General features: G+C 43.4%; 1 protein-coding gene across 2 annotated transcripts in view; it reads left to right on the forward strand.

Annotated features, from left to right (window-relative positions):
* ttc7b (tetratricopeptide repeat domain 7B) overlaps window positions 1-26,106 on the forward strand; it is a 470,264-nt gene extending 444,158 nt beyond the window's left edge. Inside the window, exon 20 of one of the 2 annotated variants that reach the window (XM_072272880.1) lies at window positions 22,016-26,106. In XM_072272880.1, coding sequence (XP_072128981.1) covers window positions 22,016-22,237 — 222 coding nt within the window. In that variant the 3' untranslated portion in view covers window positions 22,238-26,106. The remainder of the gene's footprint in view (window positions 1-22,015) is intronic. The other variant, XM_072272891.1, reaches the window with a different exon arrangement.
* Window positions 26,107-26,615: the final 509 nt, after the last annotated feature.

Consider the following 26,615-nt stretch of genomic DNA (forward strand, 5'->3'; position numbering starts at 1 on the left):
CCTGGCCCCTTTCACAAGATCTCATCATTGTCAAGTTTTTCACAGTGAGATGACGCATGTGAATTAAGCAGGCCTGATATTATGTGATCCATCAAACTTGGAGTCATGAAGTCATTCAGCACAGAAAAAGGACCATTATCAGCCACCTATTTACTCTAATCCCCTACATACAAAAATATTGGTGATGTGGATCGTAAGGAGGACAGTCTCAGGTGGCATCTACCTGATTCTGCAGTTGCTGGATATCCAGAGCAACACACAAAACACTGGACGAATTCAAGTGTTAGGCAGCATCTACAGAGGAGAATAAACAATTGATGTTTCCGGGTGAGCCCTTCATCAGGATTGAAAATGAAGGGAAGAAGCCAGAATAGAGGAGGTGTATGGAGGAGAATGGCACATTCTGGCAAGTGAGGGGGAAGATGGGTGGATGGAGGAGAGGTGGATGAAGTGAGAAGCTGGGAGGTGATAAGCGGAAGAGGTAAAGAGCTGAAGAAGAAAGAATCTGATAGGAGAGGAGGGTGGACCATGAGAGAAAGGGAAGGTGGAAGTACACCAGAGGAAGGTGATGGGCTGTTGCGGGTAAGAGATTTCTCTGAGGAGGTGAAGAATTTGAGATGATTTACTATGTCACCAAAAACTTCTACAGATGTATCATGGAGAGCATTCTAACTAGTTGTATTACCAACTGGTATGGAGGGGCCACTGCACAGGGTCAGAAAAAACTGCAAAGTGTTGCACACCCAGCCAGCTCCATCATGGGAACTAGCCTCCTCAGCATCTTCAAAAGGCAATGCCTCAGAAAGCTGGCAGTCGTCATTAAGGACCCCATCAGCCAGGATATACCCTCTTCTTACTATCATCAATGAGGAGATGGGACTCATTAGCGGAGGTTGGCAGCTCATCTAGGAGAAGGAAAACTCTGATTTCAAACCTCCGCTGCCTTGCAGCTGTACCCACTCATGGGGAAAGCTTTGTGAGTAAACCCTGAGGGAAAAATCTGGAGCTGGAGTCCCTAAGGCAGTCCTACATTGAGTTCAGTGTTGACTGGCAACTCCTGCGATGCTGCTGGTACCAAACTGCCATTCCCTTAGGTTCATCAGATGCATGGGGAGGGGGAGTTTACTACATGGACAACAGCTTGCTCTCCATATCGTACTGCCCAGGCTTGCGTATCTAGACAGCTAGGACACAATATCCATGGTCAACTCTGACCGACAGAGGTCTCAGACAGCCTCAGTGAGGAAGTACAGAAACCTGAAGACACTCACCCAAAATTTTAGGAACAGCTTCTACCCCAATATCTGAATAGACAATGAAACCATTATTTAATACACACAGGTATATATAATAGTAATTTATAGTTTTTATGTATTGCATTGTAATGCTCCTGATTCTGATTCTGAACAAGTGATATGACACCATTCTTGACTTCTTAAGAACCTTTGGGTCATAAAAACATGAGGATACAACAACTGCCTGACCTGTTGTGTTTCTCCTGCGTTTTGTACTTGTATGACAGAATAAGCTCCCCGCTTCAAGGCTACAGCATATGCATCAATAATTAAATGGAGGAATCATACAAATTATAAACTGATGAATTTTCAGTACCAGTGAATATAAATTTTTGAAGCACAATAGTGAGGAATGCATGAGCATGTAGCTTTGCGATCACTTGCCTATCAAGATGATTAAAGTTCAGTATGCAGTGGACTTTAACTCCTAAAGTGGTATCTCAGTCATCAGCATGGCACGTTTCCTCTTGAAAAATCTGAAGCTCCAACTTTAGTATGTTCTTTGCTGCTCTCACTTTCCTTACAATCATCTTTTTTTAAACCCCTCTCCTCCTGCTGTTTTTTTCTTACTCTCTCTTGTTTTTTTTCTTTCTCACTGACTCATTTTCTGATTTTCTTTCTCTTTTCTTTCTTTCTCTTTCATTGGCTCTCATTTATCTTTCTGCCTTTCTCTTATGCTCTCTGTCTCTCTCTCTATCTCTCTTTCATTGGCTCTCATTTGTCTTTCTATTTTTCTCTTGCTTTCTCTGTCTCTTTCTTTCTCCCCCTTTCTCTTTCTCTTCTCTCTATCTCTCTCTCATTGGCTCTCATTTACCTTTTTCCCTTTCTCTTGCTCTCTCTCTCTTTCTTTCTCTCTCTTTATCTCTTCTCTCTCTCTATCTCTCTTTCATTGGCTCACGTTTACCTTTCTTCTTTTCTCTTGCTCTCTCTCTTCCATCCTGCTTCCCCTTTCTCTCTCTCTCTCTCTCTTCTCTCCCTCCCCCCTCCCTTTCTCTCTCTCTCAAACATTGAGCAACCACCTGCAATAATTCAATCTTCCAGCACTTGACCCATAGCCTTCTATCTCTGGGTGATTGAAGTACTTATCTAAACACTTACTAAATGCTGTCAGTATCTCTGCTTTCGCTGTTCTCTCAAGCTGTATACTCCAGACATTCACCACTCCCTGGTAAAGAACGTTCCCCTCGGATCTCCTTCAAATCTCATTTCCCTAAATATAGTTTCTCCAGTTTTATAGACCTCTTATACAGTGAAAAACTTCCTGCAGTTTGCCCTGTTTGTAGCCCTCATATGTTGTACCTCAATCATGTCACATCTTTTGGAGAGGAGAAGATGGCTGTGCGACACAGCACGCAGCAGCCATCCAGTGATGAATATCTGTTATCTGTCAAGTGGGGTGCCATGCACAATCTTGATTTGATGGAGGCAGACGTGAGAGCACGGAGGAACATCTCGTGAAACTTCTGAAATGTCTGTTTCACTGCTGCTGCTGCTGTGTGATCCAGAATCTCCGGAGGGGAAGGCCCCAAGTCCTCGGCTTTGCTTGTTGCTTGGCGGCTGGGGCGGGGTCGAAGAGCTTGGCAGAGATGGTGCTCGGTGTCAGAGGGCTGGTCAGAGGCTCGAAGTTTTCAGACGGACTCAGAGTCGGCTGTGGTCGGGTGCTTCCAGGATGCTGCATTGGCAAGTTTGCGGCGCTTGGAGGTTCATGGCAGGGAGAGTTTCTCCCTTCTACTGTCTGCGTGAGATGATGAGGCTATTGGGACTTTGAGACTTTTATTTACCGTGCCCATGGTCTGCTCTTTATCAAATTACGGTATTGCTTTGCACTATTGGAACTATATGTTATAATTATGTGGTTTTTGTCAGTTTTAGTCTTGGTCTGTCCTGTGTTTCTGTGATATCATACTGGAGGAACATTGTATCATTTCTCAATGCATGCATTTCTAAATGACAATAAACGAGGTCTGAGTGTCCTCATAATCTAATCTTAATCTCCTCCACCCCAGGGAGAACAGAACCAGCCTCTCCAATCTCTCAACCGAACTGTTCCATCCCAGGCAACATCTGGTGAATCTCCTCTGTGCCCCTTCCAATACCATCATATTTTTCCTGGTGTAGTGACCAGAACTACATGTGTTATTTCAGCTGTAGTTTAATCAATATTTCACAAATTTGGATCATAAACTCCGTGCTCTTGTATTCATTGTCCCATCTAATCAAAGTCAGTATGTTCTTTCTGAATTTATCTACCTGCAGTACCTTCGAGGATCTTTGGACTTGTCAGAATCAGAATCAGAATCAGGTTTATTATCACTGACCTATATTGTGAAATGTGTTGTTCTGTGGCAGCAGTACAGTGTAATATATAAAGATTACTATAATTAAAATAAGAATATATAAAAATAAACAGGTAGTGCAAAAATAGTGAGGTAGTGCTTATGGGTTCATAGACCATTTAGAAATGGCAGAGGGGAAGAAGCTGTTCCTAAAACATTGAGTGTGTGTTTTCAGGCTCCTGTGCCTCCTCCTTGATTGTAGTAATGTGAAGAGGGGATATCCTGAATGGTGAGGGTCCTTAGTGATGGATGCTGCCTTCCTGGTACATCTCCTTTTGAAGATGTCTATGATGAAGCTTGTTGAGTTTACAACCTTCTGCAGCTTTTCCAATCCTGTTCAATGTCCCCGCCATTCAAACAGTGATACAACCAGTCAGAATACTCTCCAGATATATCTGTATAAATTTGCTAAGAATATTAGGTTGCATACCAAATCTCCTCAAACACCTAATGAAATACAGATGGTGCCATGTGTTTTTTCATGATTACATTAATATTTGGGCCCAGGATAGATTTTCGGAGATCTAACACCCAAGATCTTGAAGCTGCTCACCCATTCCACTGTTGACCCCCAAGGTCCCTCTTTTCCTCATACTCCCTGGGACCCTACCATTCATGTCCTAGCCTGATTAACATTCTGAAGATGCATGACCTCATGTTTATCAGGATTAAATTCCCTGTGCCATTTCTCAACCTCTTTCATCCCCACACTGTCAACACCAATTTACGTGTCATTGGTGAACTCCATCAACATCCAAATCATTTACGTATATTACAAACTGCAAGGGTCCTGATACCAATCGCTGAGGCTTGAGCACTGCCTCTGGGCACGCCTTCCAGTGTAATACTGAGAGAGCTTCTCACTGTCAGAAATGCCAGATTTTTAGACATAAATTCAAGGACCCATCCCAGTCATTTTTCCTGCAATCTTTCTGCATCTCCCTCCTCCTTTCCTGTTTAATTCAATCTACCGAATATTGAAAGTCTTAGACACAGTGGATATGGAGAGGATGTTTCAAATAGTGGGTGAGTCTAGACCAGAGGGCACTTCCTCAGAATACAGGGATGTCCCTTTAGAACAGAGATGAAGAGGAATTTCTTTAGCCGAAGGGTGGGGAATCTGTGGAATTCATTGTCATGAATGGCTGTGGAGGTCAAGTCATTGGGTATATTTAACGCAGAGATTGAAAGGTTCTTGATTAGTAGGGGCATTAAAGGTTACGTGGAAAAGGCAGGAGAATGGGGTTGAGGGGGATAATAAATCAGCCATGATGGAATGGTAGAACAGACTTGATGGGCCAAATGGCCTAATTCTATTCCTATGACTTATGGTCTTAATTTTCAGTTTAAAGTAATGTATTGATTGCCCAATAGTACATTCTAAAATTAGGCAAAGCCATATCACCATCCTTTTTTAATTTCTACAATAAAGGTTTACCCAATCTAGGATTTTTATTGTTCCAAATATAAGATGAAATTATAGAATCTATTCTGTCAAAGAACTTTTTAGGAACAAAAGAGGGAACTGCCTGAAATATATATAAAAATTTCAGTAAAACTATCATTTTAATAGAAAATTTGACCTATTAATGATAATGTCATAGGAGATCATTTAGAGAGCATTTGTTTGGTGTAGCCAATTAATGGAAGAAAATTATATGTATGTAGATCAATAAGGAACTGGGGTCTTAAATCTGAATAAAGCAAAGTATAAAGGCATGAGATGTGAGTTACATTTGGTAGATTGGAAAAGTCATTATAAATTATAACTGTAACAGAATGCTATTAAAGCACAAGTGACCTGGGTTCAATTTCACTGCTGCCTATAAGGAGTGTGTATGTTCTTCCCCCTGACAGTTGATGCCAGATGAAATTCTGATGAAGGGTCACAGACCTGAAGCTTCGACAGTTTCCATAGACACTGCCTGATTTGCTGGAGTGTTGCCAGCTTTTTCATTTTTTTAATGCTAAATACCCACTAGGTGTTTTTTTATATAGACACAAGAGCCTACAAATGTAGGAATCTGGAGACAAACTGCTTAAGGGTGCTCAGTGGGTGGGGAAATATCTGTGGAGGGAAATAGGCAGTGTTTTGGGTTGAGGCCCTCCATCTGGACTATGCCTCAATGACGGATTTGGACCTGAAACGTCAACTATATTTCTCTCCACTGATGCCTCCTGACCTCCAGCAGTTTGTCTGCTATTTACAGAATTCATAAGTCAATCTGCACCTTGGCAGGGCTTGATATAAAATAGCAAAGCTCTCTGCAGGTACTTGTTTGAGCAGTTCCCAGACCTGGTAGAACAGAGAACATTACAGCTCAGTACAGGCCCTTTGGTCTACCATGTTGTGCCAATCCTTTAATCAACTCTTAACACCAACCTAATGTTCCCTCCTACTTAACTCTCCATTTTTCTATCGTCCATGTGTCTAATAGTCTCTGAAATGCTCCTAATGTATTTGCTTCCATCACCACCACTCTCTGTATAAAGAGCTTACCTCTGACATCCCCCCCCCCCATACCTTCTCCAAATTACCTTAAAATTACACCCCTCATATTAGCCATTTTCACCCTGGGAAAAAGTCTCTGGCTGTCCACTCTTTCTATGCCTCTTATCATTTTGTACACCTCTATCAAGTCACCTTGATAAACCAGTGATATTAGTTAACTTCTAATGGTTGACAAACAACAGCAGGGAGCTGACTGACAGAAGGCACTGCCTCACACTGTCGATATGTGACTGCTCACGAGCTCTTGATTTGCTTGAAGGTAGCGTCAGTGGTTCGGTGTGGCCTGTGGTCAGTGTGATTCAACCCTCAGAGCAATGCTTGACAGCTTTCAAATATTAGCTTCTGCTTAGAAGCACAGGCTCAAAGGATTAAACCCAAATATTTCTGTAAATTAAGAATGAAAGGAAAAGCGGCTTATCCAGTTAAAGTAAAAGCTAATACAGGTCGGTCAACCTGTCATCTGAAGTTTAATTATACTTATTCTTAACTAGGCACAGATGTAGGCAAATAAGCCTCTGACAAACCTGTTCCAGTAGCCGGAACAAATCTTGCTGGGTACTAATTATCTGTTGTCTCACCAGAAGGCTGAGGCAAACCATTGGGAGTTGGTCAGTATCAAAATTTGGGCACGAGGCAGAGACTTACGTTACATAAGAAACAGGAGCAGGAGTAAGCCATCTGGCCCACCAAGCCTCCTTCACCAGTCAATAAGATCATTGCTGATGTGGCCGTGCACTCAGCTCCACCTACCTGCCTTCTCCCCATAACCATCCCTCCTTCCTTCACTTCCCACCCACCACAAAACCTCTCTAACTCCTCTTAGAAAACTTCAGAATCAAGTTTATTATCACTAACGTGTGTCGTGAAATTTGTTGTTTTGCAAATGCAGTACAGTGCAATGCATAAAAATGAATGTAAGTTACAATAAGAAATATTAAATAAAAAGTCATGCAAAAAGAGAGCAAAAAGTGATGTAGTGTTCCTGGGTTCATGGTCCATTCACTAATCTGATGGTGGAGGGGAAGAAGCTATTCCTAAAGTGTTAAGTGTGTATCTTCAGGTCCAGCACTCCTCCTTGATGGTAATAATGAGAAGAGTGCAGGTCCTGGATGGTGAGGATCCTTAATGATGGATGCTGCCATTTTGAGGTACCACCTTTTGAAGATATCCTTGATGGTGGGGAGGTTAGTGCCCATGATGGAGTTAGTTGAGTTTACAACCCTCTCCAGCTTTTCTTGATCCTGGGAATTGGCTCATTATTGCCTCCATACCAGACAGTGGTGCAACCAATCAGAGTACTCACCAAGATCGAAATTCGCTAGAAAATTTCAGAACCTACAGTACCTCTTCAAAGTTGTGTCGCCATATACTAACTTGAGATCCATTTTCTTGAAGGCATTCACAATAGAACAAAAGCAATACAATAGAATCAATGAAAAACTACACAAAGACTGACATGTAACCAGTGTGCAAAAATAAAATTATTAATAGATAGATAAATCTGAGAACATGTGTCGTAGAGTCCTTGAAAGTGAGTCCATAGGTTGTGTTCAATGATCAGTTCAGAAGTGAGGTGAATCAAGTTGTCTCTCCTAGTTTAGGAGCCTGATGATTAAAGGTTAATAACTGGACCAACCATCTAGTCGACTCCTTGACATTCTCACTTTGGCAGGATGTCATATTTTGTTTGATGGTGCTCTTCAAAAGAGAGACTGGTATTTCTGCCATGCGTTTGACAGACTGGTTGTTCCAATGCATTTAACAGCCAACGAAAAGATCTGAAGTGTAGACAGCGTTGTAGCACATCCACCCACAGAAAAGAAAAGAGAAAATTGGATTTTTATGAAGCATAAAGTTAGTAACAGAAAGTCTGCTGGAAAATATTATCTCCCCCCTCTTTTCCCCACTTCTCTCCACCAGCATCATCACCCTGGTAACAATGCCCATAATATAGTATCATGGCAGAGTGTAATGTATTAATTGTACCCTTTAAGAATTTAATTCCTACCACCAAATGGCAGGTCTGTGAAAGGGTGAAAGTAGTAATTTTGTTTTAATCTCAAATGCTATTTTCTTGTCAGCGAACAGCAGAGAACGGAAAGGTGCTGAAGTGAGCCTGGAAAGCTAATTACAAAGGCGCACTCAGCCACGGTGAGAAGGGAAGTGGCTTTTTATAGGTCTGCAGTGTGTGGGAACTGCATTTCCTTTAACCCTGAGAGCCCTGCCATTCACCTGTTACACAGGGAAGCTGTGGGGTTGGGGTACTCACCCAGCTGCTATCAGACTGAAAGTAGGACTGTAGGGGTATGGGAGTGGTATGACTTATCCAACACCAGAATCCCAGTCATGTTGCAGAAGTTCAGGCCTTCTAGGTTTATGTGGTTGGCCTGACTTACACAGAATTATGGAGTTTAATTGGAATGGAGAAACATAAATATTTATCTGTTAATTCCCATAATCTGCTACCCAGTTTTCAGGAGCAGGTTCACCCGGAATGGTTAAATTAATGAACACACTGCCTACATGTGTAGGTTGAAGGTGAAGCGCAGGCAAATGCCATCAGAATTCCTGCTTCTGACAGTTGTATAAGAGACCCTCAGGGTGAAATGAATTTTGCTTAGGCACCAAGCAAGACTGGAATCAGGCTCAGCCACAGTTTCTGCTCCCTGTTGTAATAGTTGGAGTAATGGTATCGATGCCTTTCTGAAGAACAACCTTTGAGTGAAGGGATGGGCAGTCTGGTGGCCCATAGCATCCCCCACTACTTTTAAAAAATTAAAGTCAGGTTTCAAAATACCAACTGTCAAATCGGACAGGACCTTGAATGGGAGACTCTAGGAGCAGCAAACACCACCTCAGAATAGAAGTCCCTTTAGAGCAGATGAGGAGGAATAGCTTTAGCCAGATGGTGGTGAATTAATTCCCACAGTTGGCTATGGACACCATGTCATTAGGTTAATTTAAAGTGGTGGTTGATAGGTTCTAGATTAGTTACGGAAAGATTACGGGGAGAAGGCAGGAGAGTAGGGTTTAGAGGGGTAATAAATCAACCATGATTGAATAGCAGAGCAGACTCGATGGGCTAAATGGCCTAATTCTGCTGCTATATCTAATGCTTTTATGATCTTGAACATTGCCAATTTGATTGGTAAATCGTGCCTTTATTTTTATTTTGCTGATGAGGTTTTAACTTCTGACATGAAGAACAGTGTGTCTGTGTTGCAGCTTGCTTCCAGATGAGTGATTGTTTAAAATGCCTGTGTCACTGAGCGTAGGCTGCAGAGCAAGATTAATTTTAATTGCATATATATATGCATTCGGCTTACCTCATTGTACCCATTAGCTTTTCCAATAACTTGTTCTCCACTGTCTCATCCAGCCAGCTTAACCCCTCCAGAGAAATAAAACTATTGAAAATCCATTAAGTCATTTGATTTGTCTGAAGTGAAATTTCTCCATTATTCTGGATCAATATTCCCTCTGACTTTAGTGGGGTACTTCTCTGTCCCATGAAACAGCTGATTCAGGGGATACATCTCAAGTAGCTGTCCAAAGGATTTGTTGAGATTTATGGCTGCATACGGGATTACCTCGTAATACCTAATTTGGCTCTGTCCTGAGCTTTGTTGTATGTAAACCAATTCATTTAAAATGAGTCACTTAACTCTTGGCAGTTAGAAGAATAACCAGTAACCACTTTATTGTTGTACTCCCTTGTGGTAGAAATTAATCAGTACAAACAGGGCAACAGAAACTACAATAACACATAAACTATTTTCAACACCACAAGAGGTTCTGCAGATACTGGAAATCCAGAGTAACCCACACAAAATGCTAGAGGAACTCAGCAGGTCAGACGGCATCTATGGAAAGGAATAAACAGTCGATGCTTTGGGCCAAAACCCTTCATCAGGACTGGAAAGGAAGGGGGAAGAAGCCAGATTAAGAAGGTGGGGGTGGGGGGAGGGGAAGGAGCAAAAAACTGGAAATGATAGGTGAAGCCAGGAGAGAGGAACGGTGGGTGTGTGGTGGAGGGGGATGAAGTGAGAAGCTGGAAGGTGATAGACAGAAAATGTAAAGGACTGAAGGAAATGGAATCTGATAGGAGAAAAAAATGGACCATGCTTCCACATCCTTCCTATAATAAGCCCTTTCATTGTCAACCTTGAAATTTTCAATTGCATGGTATCTATAACCTAAAAAGAAAGATTCCTGTACATCCTAATTACCAAATTATTTTTCCTTGTCCAGGCTGGCCTCACTTATTGAGTCGTCTTAACATTTAAAACATCAATTAAATGACAGTCGAAACTTCTACACTTGAGAGAATACAACTGGAGGTCGTAACTAAACTTTAAACCAGCAGTCAGTATGATGAACTTGCACATATACCCCCTTTGAAACCTGAAGTGTAAAGTCCAAAGTTGGATGAAACTTTGACAAACTTATATAGATGCATAGTGGAAAGTATCCTGACTGGTTGCATCACAGGCTGGTACGGAAACACCATTGCCCAAGAATGGAAAAATCTATGGAAAGTAGTGGACACAGTCCAGTCCATCACTTTGGCCAAAAGGTACAGGAGTCTTAGGTCCCACACCACCAGGTTAAGGAACAGTTATTACCCTTCAACCATCAGGTTCCTAAATCAGCATGGATAACTTGACTTACGTCAACTCTGAACTGATTCTATATGCTACAGACTCACTTTCAAGGACTCTACAACTCATGTTCTCAGTATTATTTCTTTATTTATTTTATTTGCACAATGGGTTCTCTTTTGCACATTGGTTATTTGTCAGTCTTTGTTAATGTACAATTTTTCATAAATTCTATTTTATTCCTTTCCTGTAAGTGCCTGCAAGAAAACAATTTTGAAGGTAGGATATGTACTTTGATAATAAATATATTTGAACTTTGAACTTGAACTCTGAAGCTGTAGGCTGTGCTCTGGATGGGGTCTGACCAGGCATTGTACAACTGAGGCATCATCTCTTCCCTTTGTAATCAAGTCCCATTGAGATAAAGACCGACTTTCCATCTTCACAGCAAGGGTAGTTTAATTGTAGATCCTTACATCACCTCGCTTTGCAGGTAGCCTTTTCTGTCTGAGACAAAGGGACACCCACCTCACAAGGTAAATCATTATCATCACATGACCCCCACAGCTCTCAGAACCAAATGTTCCTTGAACTGCTGTCACCTCTTTGGTCCTGCTCTTTACTTACTGGAGTGAAAAAGTCCAACAGATATTTACTTTGCATCTATATATGTCCCAACAAGCATCAGTGTCTGTGGATCTGTTCCAACACCAGACTAAGACCAAAACTGTAGTATGTCCACTGGGGATAGCAGGGTTGCCACAGAGACCTTTCATTTTGGTAATGCTATTGGAGAAGCTTACATGAGAAGAGACCTAAAATAGAATGTCCCTGTAAATAAAACTTAATAAGATAATTTTTTAAAACCTATTGACCTACAAGTTACTCAGCCAGAATTAAGGAATGAAAGTTTAATACACATTTATTGGCATAGAGTTATGCAGAGGGTTGTAGACTCAGCCAGCTGCATCATGGGCACTAGCCTCGCCATCATTGAGAACATCTTAAACACAATGCTTCTCAAGAAGGCAACATCCACCATTAAAGACCCCACCATCCAGGACATGCACTCTGCCCCATACCAGGCAGTGTAATCCATCCTGTAGTTGCTAACTCAATACAGTCACATAATTCTAGGTAATGGTGAGGATGAAAGGAACTGAATGGTTTCAGCTTTCTCCTGAATGGTGTCTATCATTTTCAGCCATCTTAAGACTCCACTCATTCAGGCCCATAGCACATCTACACATCCCATCTGGACTTTGCAGAAGATGGGTAAACAGCGAAGCATGAAGTCATGTGGAGCACATATAGTATCAATGCGCTATCTCTTTTTCCATTTGGGTAGCCTCAGGCCTGATGCATTGAACATTTATTTCTCTAACTTCCAGTAATTCTCTCCCTCCCCCTTCCCTCTTCTTCCATTCCCCTCTGTGGCTCTCCCCCTTACCTCTTCTCTTCTGCACACCTGCCTATCACCTTCCCCTGGCCCCCCTCCTCCTCCTCTTTCTCCCATGGTCACTCTCCTCTCCTATCAGATTCCTTCTTCTTCAGCTCTTTATCTCTTCCACCTATCATCTCCCAGCTTCTTACTTCATTCCCACCTCCCCCCTCACCTGGTCTCACCTAACCCCTGCCAGACTGTACTTCTTCCCCTCTCCACTACCTTTTCATTTTGGCTTCTTTCACCTGCCTTTCCATTTCTGATGAAGGGTCGGCTGCTTATTCATTTCCATAGATGCTGCCTGTCCTGCTGAGTTCCTCCAGCATTTTGTATATGTTAATCTGAATCTCTCGTGCTTTTAGTCTGAATGTAGTCATTTTGCCAGGAAAAGGGAATCAAAAAGTAGAGGACATAGGTTTAAGGTGAGAGGGGAAAGACTTCAAATGAACTTAAGGGTAGCTTCTTCACACAGAGTGAGATGCATATGTGGAACAAGGTGCCAAAGGGAGTAGTTGAGCCAGGTATAATAGCAACAATGAAAAGACAGCTACGTGGCTCAGAAGCAGGTTTACTATCACTGACTTAGGTAACGTGAAATCTGTTGCTTTGCAGCAGCAGTACAGAGCACAGGCAAAAAATGACTATAAGTTACAAAACAAATTGAATGCATAAAAAGGAATAGTGAGATTGATTAACTTTATTTATCTCATATACATCAAGACATCGAAACATACAATGAAATGCGTCCTTTGCGTTAACACAGTCAGAGGATATGCTGGGAGCAGCCTGCAAGGATGGCTATGCTTCCGCTACCAACATAGCATGCCCACAATTTGTCAACCCTAACCCGTACATCTTTGGAATGTGGGAAGAAAACCAGAGCACCTGGAAGAAACCCACGGAGTGATGGGGACAACGTACAAACTCCTTGCAGACAACGTATAAGCTCCTTGCAGACAGCAGATAGCAGATCTATACCTGCTCCCTGATGGTAGGAAACAGAATTAAATTGATATACCACTTCCTTGCTGTAAGATTCTACAACTCTATTATGGCGAGGCTTTCGCTGCAGGATACTCAGCCACTGAGCTGCTGTTCTGGTCACAGTATTTATGTAGCTTGTCCTGCTAAGTTTTTGGGTGGCAGAATGGGATTTGGCATTGGTGATACTGTTGAATGTCAAGGAAATGTGTGAAGATTCTCACTTGTTGAAAATATCCATTGTTGAGCACTTGTAAGGTGTGACTGTTCCTAATCGTTCATCAACCCAGGCCTGTTGAAATGGATTAGTTCATTATCTAAAGTACAGAAGGAAGTGAGCACTGTGAAATAATTTGCAAACATCCTCATAACTGAGTGAAAATCAAATAGTCTCAGGTAAACACAAGAAATACTCAGGAGCCACACACATCAAAGTTGCTGGTGAACGCAGCAGGCCAGGCAGCATCTGTAGGAAGAGGTACAGTCGACGTTTCAGGCCGAGACCCTTCATCAGGACTAACTGAAGGAAGAGCTAGTAAGAGATTTGAAAGTGGGAGGGGGAGGGGGAGATCCAAAATGATAGGAGAAGACATCAGTCTTTAAGAATCTTTAATCTTTATAGCATCTGTTTGGAAGAGAAATGAGATCTGTGTTTCAGGTCAAAGACCACTCATAAACACTAAGAAGTGACAGGGGTAGTTCAATTAAGCTGCAGGGCGGGTTGATGCCACTGATGGAGTAAAACGATCCAGTGAATGAAGGGGGAAGATTAGACACTGAAACCCAAAGAAAGAGGAGTTATGAAATGTAGAGCATCTGGCTTTGTGGTGGAGAGCAGATCGTAATCAAGGAGCTTTCTTATTTTTAATTATTTTTTGGTTTTTGTACATCATTAGCAAGGCCATCATTTATAGCCCATCTATAATTGCCCTGGATAGTATAATGGTGAGTGGCTTTCTCAAAACACTGCATTCCTTCTATTTTATTTAGGAAGACAGCATAGTAACAGTTCTTTACATCCCAATGAACCCACTGCTCATTTACAGCCATGCGACCAAATAACCTACTAACCCATAAATCTTTGGAATGTGGGTAGAAACCGGAATACCCGGAGGAAACCCACATGATTATGTGGTACAAGCTACTTACAGGCAGTGGCAGAATTGTTCCTGGGCCAATTCTTGGTGCTGTCTTCTGCTGCTATAGCCCATCCACTTCAAGGTTTGATGTGTTTTGCATTCAGAGATGCTCTTCTGCACACCACTATTGTAATGCATTGTTATTTGGGTTAACTGTCCCCTTCCTGTCAGCTTGAACCAGTCTGGCCATGCACCTTTGCCCTCTCTCATTAACAAGGTGTCTTTGTCTACAGAACTGCCGCTCACTGCAAGTTTTTTGTTTTTCACAACATTCTCTGTAAACTCTAAGGCAGGGGTTCCCAACCTACAGTCCATGGACCCTTTGCTGAATGGTATTGGTCCATGGCATAAAAAATGGTTTGGAACCCCTGCTCTTGACTCTGTTGTGCATGAAAATTCCAGGAGAGATTTGGAATTCTTGTTCTAGTGACTGTTGTGCATGAAAATACCAGAAGATCAGCAGTTTCTGAGATACTCAAACCACCCTGTCTGGTACCAACAATCATTCCATAGTCAAAGTCAGCTAGATCATATTCTGATGTTTCCTCTGAACAACAACTGAACCTCTTGACCATGTCTGCATGTTTTTATGCATTGAATCGCTGCCACATGATTGGCTGATTAGATATTTGCATTACTGAGCAGGTGTACAGGTGTACCTAATAAAGTGGCCAATTAGTGTGCTTGTGGAGGGCTTTCGCTTTGATTCCAATCTCCATAAAATTCAGTTCTGCCAGGGCTGTTAGATGCTATGGGTTAAAAAATGCCTTAATGGCAAGGCAGTCACTTTGTATCACCTCTGGTTTTCAGCTGTTGGTCTTCTGGTCATCACCAGTAATTGTTAAATTGGTTTATTATTGTCACATGTTCTGAGATACAGTGTAAATTTGTTTTGTGTGCCATCCATACTGATCACTTAATCATAAACACAGGAGATTCTGCAGATGCTGGAAATCTTGAGCAACCCACAAGAACCATTTCCAAACATAGTGAGTGGCCACTTTATTAAGTACACCTGTGCACCTGTTCATTAATGCAAATATCTATTCAACCAATCGTGTGGCAGCAAGTAAATGCAGAAAAGCATGCAAACATGATCAAAGAGTTCATTTGTAGTACAGACCAAACATCAGGATGACGAAAATGTGGTGTAAGTGACTTTGAACATGGAATGATTGTTGGTGCCAGACAGGGTGGTTTGAGTATCTCAGAAACTGCTGATCTCCCAGAAATTTCATATACAACAGTCTCTAGAGTTTACTGAGAATGGTGTGAAAAACCAAAAAAAAACATTCAGTGAGTGGTTGTTCTGTGCACAAAAATGCCTTTTTAATGAGAGGTCAGAGGAGAATGGCCAGACAAGTTCAAGCTGACAGGAAGGTGACAGTAACTCAAATAACCACATGTTACAACAGTAACACACACACAATGCTGGAGGAACTCAGCAGTTCAGGCAGCATCTATGGAAGGGAATAAACAGTTGACCTTTTGGGAGACCATTTTTCAAGACTGGAAAGGACTTTCTTCTGCTCCTTCCTTTCCATTCATGATAAAGGGTCTCAGCCCAAAAAGGTCACAGATCATTTCGTCACATCAGTGCATTGAGTAGTGCAAAGGAAAGTAATAACAGAGTGCAACAGTTACAAGCAGGAAATAAGGTGCAATGTCATAATGAGGTAGGTTGTGATATCAAGAGTCCATCTTGTACTAGGGCACTGTTCAATAGTTTTATAATAGTGGGATAGAAGTTTACTCGAGCCCGGTGGTACATGCTTCAGGCTTTTGTATCTCCCGCCCGATGGGAGGGGAGAGAAGAAAGAATGTCCAGGGTGAGTGGTGTCTTTGATTCTGTTGGCTGCTTTAGCAAGACAGTGAGAGTCCATGGAGGGGAGGCTAGTTCCTGTGATATGCTGACCTGTGTCCGCAACTTTCTGCAGTTTCTTGTGATTACCAGCAGAGTAGTAGTTGTACTAAGCCCTGATGCATCCTGATGGAATCGTCCCCAATGGCAGGAAGTCGGGCCAGTTTGGTTTTATTCTTGGGTTGGCCCTCTCTGTCCCACAGCATAGTCCATCAGGAGTTTGGTAGCTGAGTAGGTCTTGATGATACCTTGGGATGCACAGTGAGAACTTCCTATTACCCAGAGGCTGTGTTCTCAATGCTCCTTCCACCTGGTGTTCAACATGGAGAAGTAGATGAGTAATAGAGCAGGGAGGTGGGTATTGGAGCCTGGCCCTTGTCGGACCTCACTTTTAATATTTATTTCTTATTTAGAGATACAGCATGGTAACGCTCTCTTCCAGCCCAACAAGAGCATGCTCCCCAATTACACCCCTGTGACCAATTAACCTACTAACCCATGCGTCATGGAATGTGGGAAGAAATTGGAGAAGTGAAGAAGTTGTTCCTAAAACGTTGAGTGTACAACTTCAGGCAGTTATACCGCCTCCCTGATGGTAGTAATGAGAAGACATGTCCTGGGTGGTGACAGACACCGCCTCCTTGCGGCATTGTTTTTGGAAGATGTCCTTGATGCCGGGAAGGCGAGTGCCCATGATGGACCTGGCTGAGTCTGCAATGCTCTGCAAGTTTTTCCAAACTATGTTCTAGAGCTTCCATACCAGACAGTGATGCAACCTGTCAGAATGCTCTCCACAATGCATCTGTAGAAATTTGCCTGAGTCTTTGGTGAGGTACCGAATCTCCTCAGACTCCTAATGAAGAACTGCCATTGCCGTGTCTTGTTCGTAATATGATATGAAGGCCACAGTTGAGCTGAGAGGGCCCAAGAGCACTTGGTCCCATGGTAGACTTCTGTGCCACACCCTCTGATGGAGGGGTCTGCGATGCTAACTGGTGGATCATCTGGTCCTTTCTGGGTACATTAAAAGTGAAGTAGCTGGGAGGTGACCTGGATAAAAGTCAAAGATGGCAACATCCTTGTGATGAATTTGCCAGGATTCTTTAGTGGACAACCCTGTTCCAAGGAGTGTTCCAGATCCCGAACCACCACTAGTTCCTGTTCTCCTGTCCTTGTACACCCCTTGCGACAGCCAAGTCCACGGGAAAATCTGAATCTGAAGAATCCTGAGCTGCTGTGGTGGGACAGAAGTGCAGAGTGAAGGGTGAGAGACCATCACCTTCATTGCCTTCCTTCTCGAGTATGCTTCTTTCCATTTTTTACTGAGTGCCCCATCACCATTAGAACCAGCTCTTTAAACTGGCACAATTGGATGGGGATTTAAAACTGTTGCCACGCAACAGGCTGCATCCTAGCAACCTGTCTACAGATCTCGCTGCAGTGGTTAGGGAGAGGTGTTTATTTGGCGTGGGTGGGTTTTAAAAGATCTGAGCTCAGTTGCTGTCACACATAACTCTTTCTGTGCACCCTGTCAGCTTAGGATAACAAAGTGGAGCAGTGAGGTAGTGAGTAAGTGTTAAAGCTAGGAGAGGAGGCAGTTTATAACCCAGACTTGGTATGCAGGACATGGTCTGAAGAGGAGGTTTAATTCTTTCCTTCACCAAGCCTTTATTCAGTTTGAGTGATCTTCTAAAGATATTTCACATCGTTTTCAGGTTTCAGTTTCTCAGCCCACTATCCTGTCCCTCCTCCTCACCCATCCTCAACTTACTCCTCACCCTCACACTCCTCTCCTCTCCTCCTCGCCTCTCACTCCTCTCATCCTCCATTCCCACACCCTCACCCTCCCCTCATTTTAATCCTCCATCCCCTCACCCTCGGTCTTCACCCTCCCTCCCCTCAACCACCATCTGCTCACCCTCACCCTCCCCTCCCCTACCCCTCACCCTCTTCCTCCATCCTGTCATGTCACCCTTGACCTTACCCTCCCTCCACTGTCCCCCCCCCCACTGCACCCAACAGAATCTTAAGGGGCTCGGCAAAAGGAGTAGGGACCTACAATGGGGAGGACAGGCTTTATCCCCAGAAAAGACACCTGGGCAGTGGTAACCAAGCTTAAAATTACAGAAGAGGTTTGCTTCAGGAAGGATGCTTTCTATAAGACTTCGGAGTAGATTTAATGCCATTCAATCCTTTGAGTTTTCCACCTACTTGGGAATTCTAAACCACTGGTTACCGCTGTTAATAATTGTCCAGTGTCCAGTTGAGGACCTTATCAATGATGTACGGACCTTGTTGGTAACTCCAGAGTATTACTAGAGTCAAATTAGTTACTGAACCTTGGAGGGCATTTTGACCAGTTACATCAACATCGGGTATGGAGGCTCCAATGCCCAAGTTTGGAAATAATTTCAGAAGGTTGTAAACTCAGCCAACTCCATCATAGGGACTAGCCTCCCCAGCATCAAGGACATCTTCAAAAGTCAAAGCCTCAAGAAGGTAGCATCTGTCATGCTAGACTCTCACCACCCAGGACATGACCTCTTCTCATTACTACCATCAGAGAGGCGGTATGGCAGCCTGAAGGTGCACACTCAACATTTTAGAAACAACTTCTTCTTTGCCATTAGATTCCTGACGGTCCATGAACCCATGAACACTACCTCATTATTTTCCTTTCTTTTTGCACTCTATATGTTTTTAAATGTTTCTTATTGTAATTTATAGTAATATTTATGTCATGCACTGTACTGCTGCTGCAAAACAACGAATTTTACGGCACACATCAATGATAATAAACCTGATTCTGATTTTGGTTCTGATTCCAATGAGCAGTTGAAGAGAATCATTTTCACCCAGTAGAAGTTAGAATGGGGAACCAATTCGCACCCACAGAGAAACGGAAGTACTTACTTCATTTAGGAGAATCTTGATAATTACAGCAGAGAGAAGGGTCTCAGATATTTTCCTGTGCTGAACTGAGGGCAGCTTCACATCTCCACAGACATCACGGACAAAACCAACAACGCCTATCAAACCCTGCACTAAACAAATTATTCTTCTTATGAGCAAGTGTTACCAGCTGTCTCTGAAACCGCTGGTTGCATTTTTAGGTTTTAATCTCTCCTTGTGGATGAGGACAGGGAATTGCTTCTCATCGGTTCATGGCAAAGTAACCCTGCAATATCATCCCAGTGAAATGGAAGGGGCTGATGTGGACACATGGTTGGATGCCAGAGCTATTTTCTTTGCTGAAGTTCACCCGAGAGGTCAGAGGATTGATCCTCCCGGGAGCTCTGTCTCCGTTATTTTTTCCAACTACGGTCTGAGAAGGAATCCAGTGTTAGACTGTAAAATCTGCAATACCAAGGAGGAAGTGTGTTTCTCATCTGTACATTCTGCAGCTTTATAAACAGTATGATTTGTACACAAGTCACATGGCATTCATTTCCAGAGGACTAGAATACAAGAGCAAGGAAGTAATGCTGGGGCTTTATAAGGCTTTAGTCAGACCGTATTTGGAATATTTTGAGCAGTTTTGGGCCCATGTCTAAGAAGGGATGCACTGGCATTGGAGAGAGTCCAGATGAGGTTGACATGAGTGATTCCAGGAATGAAATTGTTAATGTATGAGGAGAGCTTGATGGCTCTGGACCTGTATTTGCTGAAGCTTAGAAGAATAGTAGGAGGCAGATCTCACTTTAACCCACCGAATATTGAAAGACTACAGAGTGGACATGGAGAGACTGTTTCCAATAGTGAGCGAGCTGGGGGCATAGCCTCAGAATACTAGGACATGCCATTACAGAGATGAAGAAATTCTTTAGCTAGTGAATCTGTGGAATTCATTGCCTTAGATGACTGTGGAAGGTAATTCATTTAAAGTGTAGGTTGATAGGTTCCTTATAGGTTCTTAGCTGGTGAATCTTGGAGTGCATTGCCACAGGTGGCTGTGGAAGCCAAATCATTTAAAATGGAGGTTGATAGGTTCTTGATTGTTAAGGGCATCAAAGTTTATGGGGAGAAGGCAGAAGAATGGGGTTGAGAGGAAAAATAAATCAGCCATTATTTAATGGCCAAGCAGACTTGTTGGGCCAAAATGGTTTTATGGCATAGACCCAGGCCATTGGCCTGTTCTGCCACTCTGATGTTCAGTAGGGAAGAAGACATATTCTGGAGAAGGAAACCTCACCATATTAGGTTTGAGGGACTGATCAGAAAGCCCTCTCAGGGAGCCAGCGGACCTACCAAGATGAAATGGTATCTTCCGGGATGGTGTTCACCAGAAACCCAATGCTGACCACTCAGTGGTGCCAGACAGCAGAGGACATGCTTTCAAGGTTAGAGGGGGAAGTTTAAGGGCAACGCAAGGAGAAAATTTTTTTACACAGAGAGTGGTCATGAGTTTACTGGGTTACCAGGGGCAGTAGTAGTAGAAGGCAGTTTGGTGGAGTTCAAGAGGCTTTTAGATTGACATGTGAGTATGAAGGGACTGGAGGGAAATAGATGATATTCCGGAGGAGGACATTTAACATAAATTTGCACTGAGATTGAACATCATGGGCAAATCTCCTTAAACTCCATGTGAAATATAACCTCTGGCTTACCTTTCTCATAATTACATCAATATGTTGGATGTTGTGCCCAGGAGCAATCATCAGAGATGTTGTGTTGTCGCCCAGGAACAATTCTTATTCTTCTCATTCTTTACACTGCTGACTCCTCAAAGAGGACTAGTGTGTGTTCTCCCAACTTAACCTTTCTAAAGTCCACAATCAATTCGTTACCGACATTGAGTGTGAGGTTGTTGGTGTGACACCACTCAACCAGCTGATCTATCGCTCCTATATGCTTCCTCATCTCCATCTCAGATTCTGCTGACAACGGTGGTTTCATCAGTGAATTTATAGATGGCATTTGACCTGTGCCTGACCGTGTATTTGTAAGTGGTTCAGGTTTATTTATTTATCACATGTACATTGAAACATACAATGAGTGATGCACAGCGACAAATTGCTGGCAGCAAACACAACTATTAATTGCTTGATTAATCACTCTTTTTCTCAAAAATGATCACTGCAAACTATAGCCTGTAATTCCCTTGTATGTCCAGGCATTCTTGCAGTGTGAACTGAAAGCTCAAAGGTGCAGGTCAGCTGCAGCGTCGTGTATACGGGCCAAATCGAGGCAGCGGGGGCCAGGCCGGAGAGCGGGGAATGAGCCAATGTTTGGCTACTGGAGTGGGCTTGGAGGTGACTCAAGTGGCAAGTTCGAGTAGAAGCAGCGGGTCTTGGGCCCGGGAGCGTATTGAAGTAGGCAAGAGCAAGGAACGACCTGCCGTTTGGCTGATTTAAGCACCAAACCAGACTGAAAAGGGCAGAGTGTTGGGGCCAGAAGCGAGGGACAGTGTAGTGTTCAGCTTGCTGCTCCATGAAGTTTCCCCGTCTCTGCGCTGAACAGAGGCTGTGGTCTGCAACTAACAGGCTCCTGGTTCGGCTGCAATGATGACTAGCTGCATGGCTGTGATCTCACTTTCATGAACTTCAGCTCTGAATGTTATTTGCTTCCTTTCATTGTTTGAACAATTTGTTTTTTTCTGCACACTGCGTTTTTGACAGTCTTCCTTTTTTACTGGGTTCTGTTGGGTTTCTTTGTTTTGCGGCTGTCTGTAAGGAGGCAACCTTCAAGGTTGTATATAGTGCACACACTTTAAAACGTATCGTTTGCACATTTGTAGAGAGTATGAGGAGAGTAGAGCAATAGACCTCAACTTTGACTTCATTGTAGCCTGGTCATCTGCCCGCCCGTTAATCCTCACTCCCCCTGTCTTTCTTGTTCTGTTTCAGGGGTTTATCCTGCAACAGTTGGGCCGCTACAGTCTGGCTGAGAAGATTCTTCGCGATGCCGTGCAGGTCAACTCCACTGCACACGAGGTGTGGAACAACCTGGGTGAGGTACTTCAAGCCCAGGGCAGTGATGACGCAGCCACCGAGTGCTTCCTCACCGCGCTGGAGCTGGAGGCTAGCAGTCCCATCGTGCCTTTTACTGTCCTTCCCAGGGTATTGTGAGGCTGGACACCAAGTCTGTGTGTTCCAGAATGGCCCTCACACAGTCACATCTTCAGGCCATTTGTGTCATTGTATTGGTGTGTTTTATCCAAAAGATCAACTTACTCAGCGTCTCCCCTCTCTCCCTTTTAAACATTCACCATCTCTGTTTCTCCCATCCACATCCCTTTTCCTCTAACCACCCGGGGTCCAAGGAAAAGCAAGCTGCTGTCCGGCACATTGTTCCCAGATCCAGTCACTGGGAAGTTGCTGCACTTAAATTAAGAGCAGTTTTGACAATTAAAACTCCCCTGTGCCACCTTATTCCAGTTCCCTCTGTGTTGTAGGTGAACCCTCCCACCCTCCCACTCCCTCTTCACAAACTGTTCCATTGTTTCCAAAAGGTCTTCATCCATACCATACATCAACATGATCCTTATAAAGATATATATGTATTTATGTACAGTAGTATATGTATATTCTATTTGTATATTAGATGTTTATTCATAAAGAGATGGCCAGTGGCTGATGTAACTGCACATTACTGAACTGTATGTGTCGAGCTAGGCACCATGTTGTGGACTGGTTTTCACTCCTTTGTGTCCAAATACTGCATTTCCACCTTTGAACCCTGAACAAACTGTGGGACCAGCTAATGGCTAGCTACTAACGAATGACGCAATCGAGTTGCGATACTTAAAACCCGTTGCAGATTGATTGTCAGTTACCTCTCGTGCAATTAACTGCCGAACTGGGAGACCAATCCTTAGCTAATTCAGCACTGTGGATATTTGATGTGGTTCTATCACTTGAAATCTCTCCTTTAATTATGGCCAGGGTTAACTCTTAACATTTAAATCATAAACAATCTTACAGCCTTAGTGTCTTCAAGCTGGGACAGAGAATGTATTGTAACTCAGTCACAGAGTACTATTAGCAGCCTCATTCCAGCAGGGTACAATGCTCACAAAAGCAAATCAGGTGACAGGCATCAGCATCTTCTGAATGTAGATGATGTCACTTAACTAATTCCCAGGATAGTGAGAGCTTATGGTCATTTCCTGGGAGCCTTCACAATCCTATATTACTACAATGACAACATTTGCAACACACATCACCATCACCAGGCCTGCATGTCACTTTCCCCGTCCCCTGTCTCTTCTTTCGTCTTCTCCCTTCCCTTCTCCACTCAGAGGTGGGGAATTATAGAGCAATAACCACAACAGGCCGTCCCGAATGTTCTCCCTCTCTAGCTGGGAAAGGGCCAGGGGTTTCTGACCATTTTATTTGATCTAAAGCAGACTAACTTCACCAACACCAAGCAGATCAGACCAACTGAGCGTCTGTATGAGGTCAGTGCATACTCCAGCCTTACAGACACTTCTTCCCTGGTAATTAGAGTCCAAGGTGAAGCATCCTGCAGCGTGCTGAACACAATCAGCCATTATTCATGTCTGCAAACTGGGAGACCAGTCCTTAGCTAATTCAGTACCGTGGATATTTGGAGTAGTTCTATTACCTGAAGTCTCTCCTAATGTTCAATCTCAGAATCTCACAGCATTACTGTCCTCAAGCCAAGATGAATAATGTTGCAGAATACTATTAGCAGCCTCATTCCAGTTCCGCTGTGTATGTCTGTGCAGTTTCAGCCCAGCCTGAGCTGAAATTGGAAGGAGCCCACAGAACCCACCTCCTGCTCTTTCCTGACGACTTGCCCCAGAACCTCAGCATCTCTTCACAGGGTCAAAGATAGAACCAGAGGAGATCCTGATCCGCTTTACACTGCGGTCTGCCAACAGCTGGTATTGGCCACACCGTCTGTTGTGATGAGCCATGTGCCCTGGCAGGCTCACACTCCCACAGCTATGCAAGTGTAGACTCTTCCCTCAGTAATCCCTGCCTCATTCCCTGCAAACACTGCAGCAGATCCTAATGAAAGTTGAGACACAATCCTGGTATTACCAAGTAATCTCAGCAGACGGTAACACCCCCAACACCAAGGAACCCACACCCACAAGATTGAGATAACCAGAGCACTGTTCCCAGAAACACAGGGCAGCTCGACTGCTTGACTGTGCTGGGCAGGGAAGGGAGTTCAGCCCAGCGAGGAAGCAAACATCCCTGTGAGAGACTCATCAGTCAAGCGTTTGCTTTCATTGTATGGATCATCCCTTTGTGTAGATTTACCTCTCACCTCGAACCTCAAACCCTGGCCAGACTTCATACCTCACTGCGAATTCATCACCTCTTACCACAAACCAATCTTGCTAATCCCAATCAAACCCCAGACCCCAATCCTTAACCTAATCCTTCATCCTGAACCCCTCACCCCATTCTCACCTCAAACCCCAAAATCCATACCTCAGAGGTGTTCCTTCCACTTTCACCTTGGCTTTCACCCAGCTCTGCCCATGTTGTCCACCTCCTGCCGCTGCCCCACATACCTGTGTCCACACTGCCCCATCAGTGTCACAAGCCCTTGTCTGTGTCTCTGGCCCAGGTTTCAGCCTCTGCCCTTCCTCAGTGGGAGAGATTAAAAAATATCAGTTCAAAAGAAATAATGTTTGAATGACTGGAACATAAAGGGGTGGAATAAATTTAAAGAATAGAGCTCTTCTATGTGTCCAGACACACACACACCCCACATGCACTATACACACACACTTGCACACAAACACACGTACACACATAAAGACATAGACACACACTTGCGCACACACACAGACATACAAACGTACTTAGGCACACACTGAGCCTTGTTTGAAATTCCCTTAGAAGGTAGCTTTTACTCTTTTTGGATCAGCTAGTCATGTTATTGACCAAGCGTCTGAAAACTAGTCTGCCACCAAATGTAAGGTGGTTGATTTTTACAGGAAACAAACTGGAAACTTTCCAATGCCATTTCCTAAGCTGTGCTGAAGAATGTGTGATCAGTATTCGGGCATCGTTTACAATGAATCCTTCCAGAAACCCAACCTGGGCGCAATGTGATTATGTTCAGAGCCAGGGCCTTCTTGCACCCACTGGGCGTGAGGATAACAGTCCGAATAAGCAACATTAATTCAGGCAAAGTTCTCCATGCACAGAGATAGATAACCCTTTGCAATTGTAGACCACGGCATTATATATTGAACCGTTCTTGCAGGAGATGGATGGATCACTCTGACCAGAACTGGCAGCCATTTCCTTAACAAGTAGACTCTACTGTCTGATTAGGAGTCTGAACACACAGCTCAGGACAACCCCAACTTTCATCCTTTGTCTGTGCTGTTTCAGGGACAGAGGTGCAAGGGATTTGGGCAAATATAGTTACTCATGAACCACCACCTCACCCCATGAGACCTCCTCCTCTTCCTAACCCCATGGAAACTTCTTCCAGCTTGCCATTAAATGCTGATACAATGTGTTCCATGGTAAATGGCTTCCTTGATGGTAGAATGGTCAGTCTAGTGCTAATACACAGGGAAAAGTCACCTGTATGAGGTGATCACACTTGGTAACCCCTGTCCCCAACCAAATCCAACAACTCGAAAGGGGAACAGGCAGGAGCAAAAACCTTATTTACCAATTGGGTTTAGGCAAGCAAGGAAAGTGTATAACTGGATCCTCCCTTAAAAAGGAGGCACATCAAAAATTAAAACTGCAAAAAAAATCTGTCGTTGTTTCTAATGTGTCTGTGCTAATGGGTTCATCTCAAAGTGACTTGGACTGTGCATTGTATCACTGCCCTAACTACGAGCATCGTGTATATTCGTCATGGCTGGAGTCAGCCACTTTCAGATCTGTGATGTAAAAAGATATTGTTAATTCGATGACTCTAGTCTCACCGAGTGATAGTTACCTCTTCCCACAGACTGATATTTATTCATATTAAATTTATTTTCAGTGGATATTGTGTGTGTTTCTTTATGCCAAACTTGTGCCTAAGTTAATCCAGTTTTACCAAAGGGAACTTCCCTTGGTCTGTGTTTTCCATTCTGGGAACTTTAAACATAAACAGAAGATTCCCAAGTTGGAATTCTTGTCTACCTTGAATAACTCGGAGCTGAAAGGTGTCAAGGCTGCAGTCGGTCTTCCTCTAACAACAATGGGAAGAATTTGCCCCATCAGGATTGTGTCAGCTCCCAGCAATACCATTCACCCAAATTCATTCCAGTTCCTCTCCTCACGGTATAGAAGCATAGCAGTCAGCATAATGCTATTACTGTACTGCACCAGCAACCCGATTTCAATTCCCACCACTGTCTGTAAGGAATTTGTGTGTTCTCCCCATGGGTTTCCTCCCACATTGCAAAGACTTACAGGTTACTAAGTTGTCAGTATCCCAGAAGCATGATGATACTTGCAGGTAGCCCCCAGCACAGCTTCAAACTGTGTTAGCTGTTGATGCAAATAATGC

This window comes from Mobula birostris, chromosome 1 (assembly GCF_030028105.1).
Source record: "Mobula birostris isolate sMobBir1 chromosome 1, sMobBir1.hap1, whole genome shotgun sequence".
NCBI classification, from domain to species: domain Eukaryota; kingdom Metazoa; phylum Chordata; class Chondrichthyes; order Myliobatiformes; family Myliobatidae; genus Mobula; species Mobula birostris.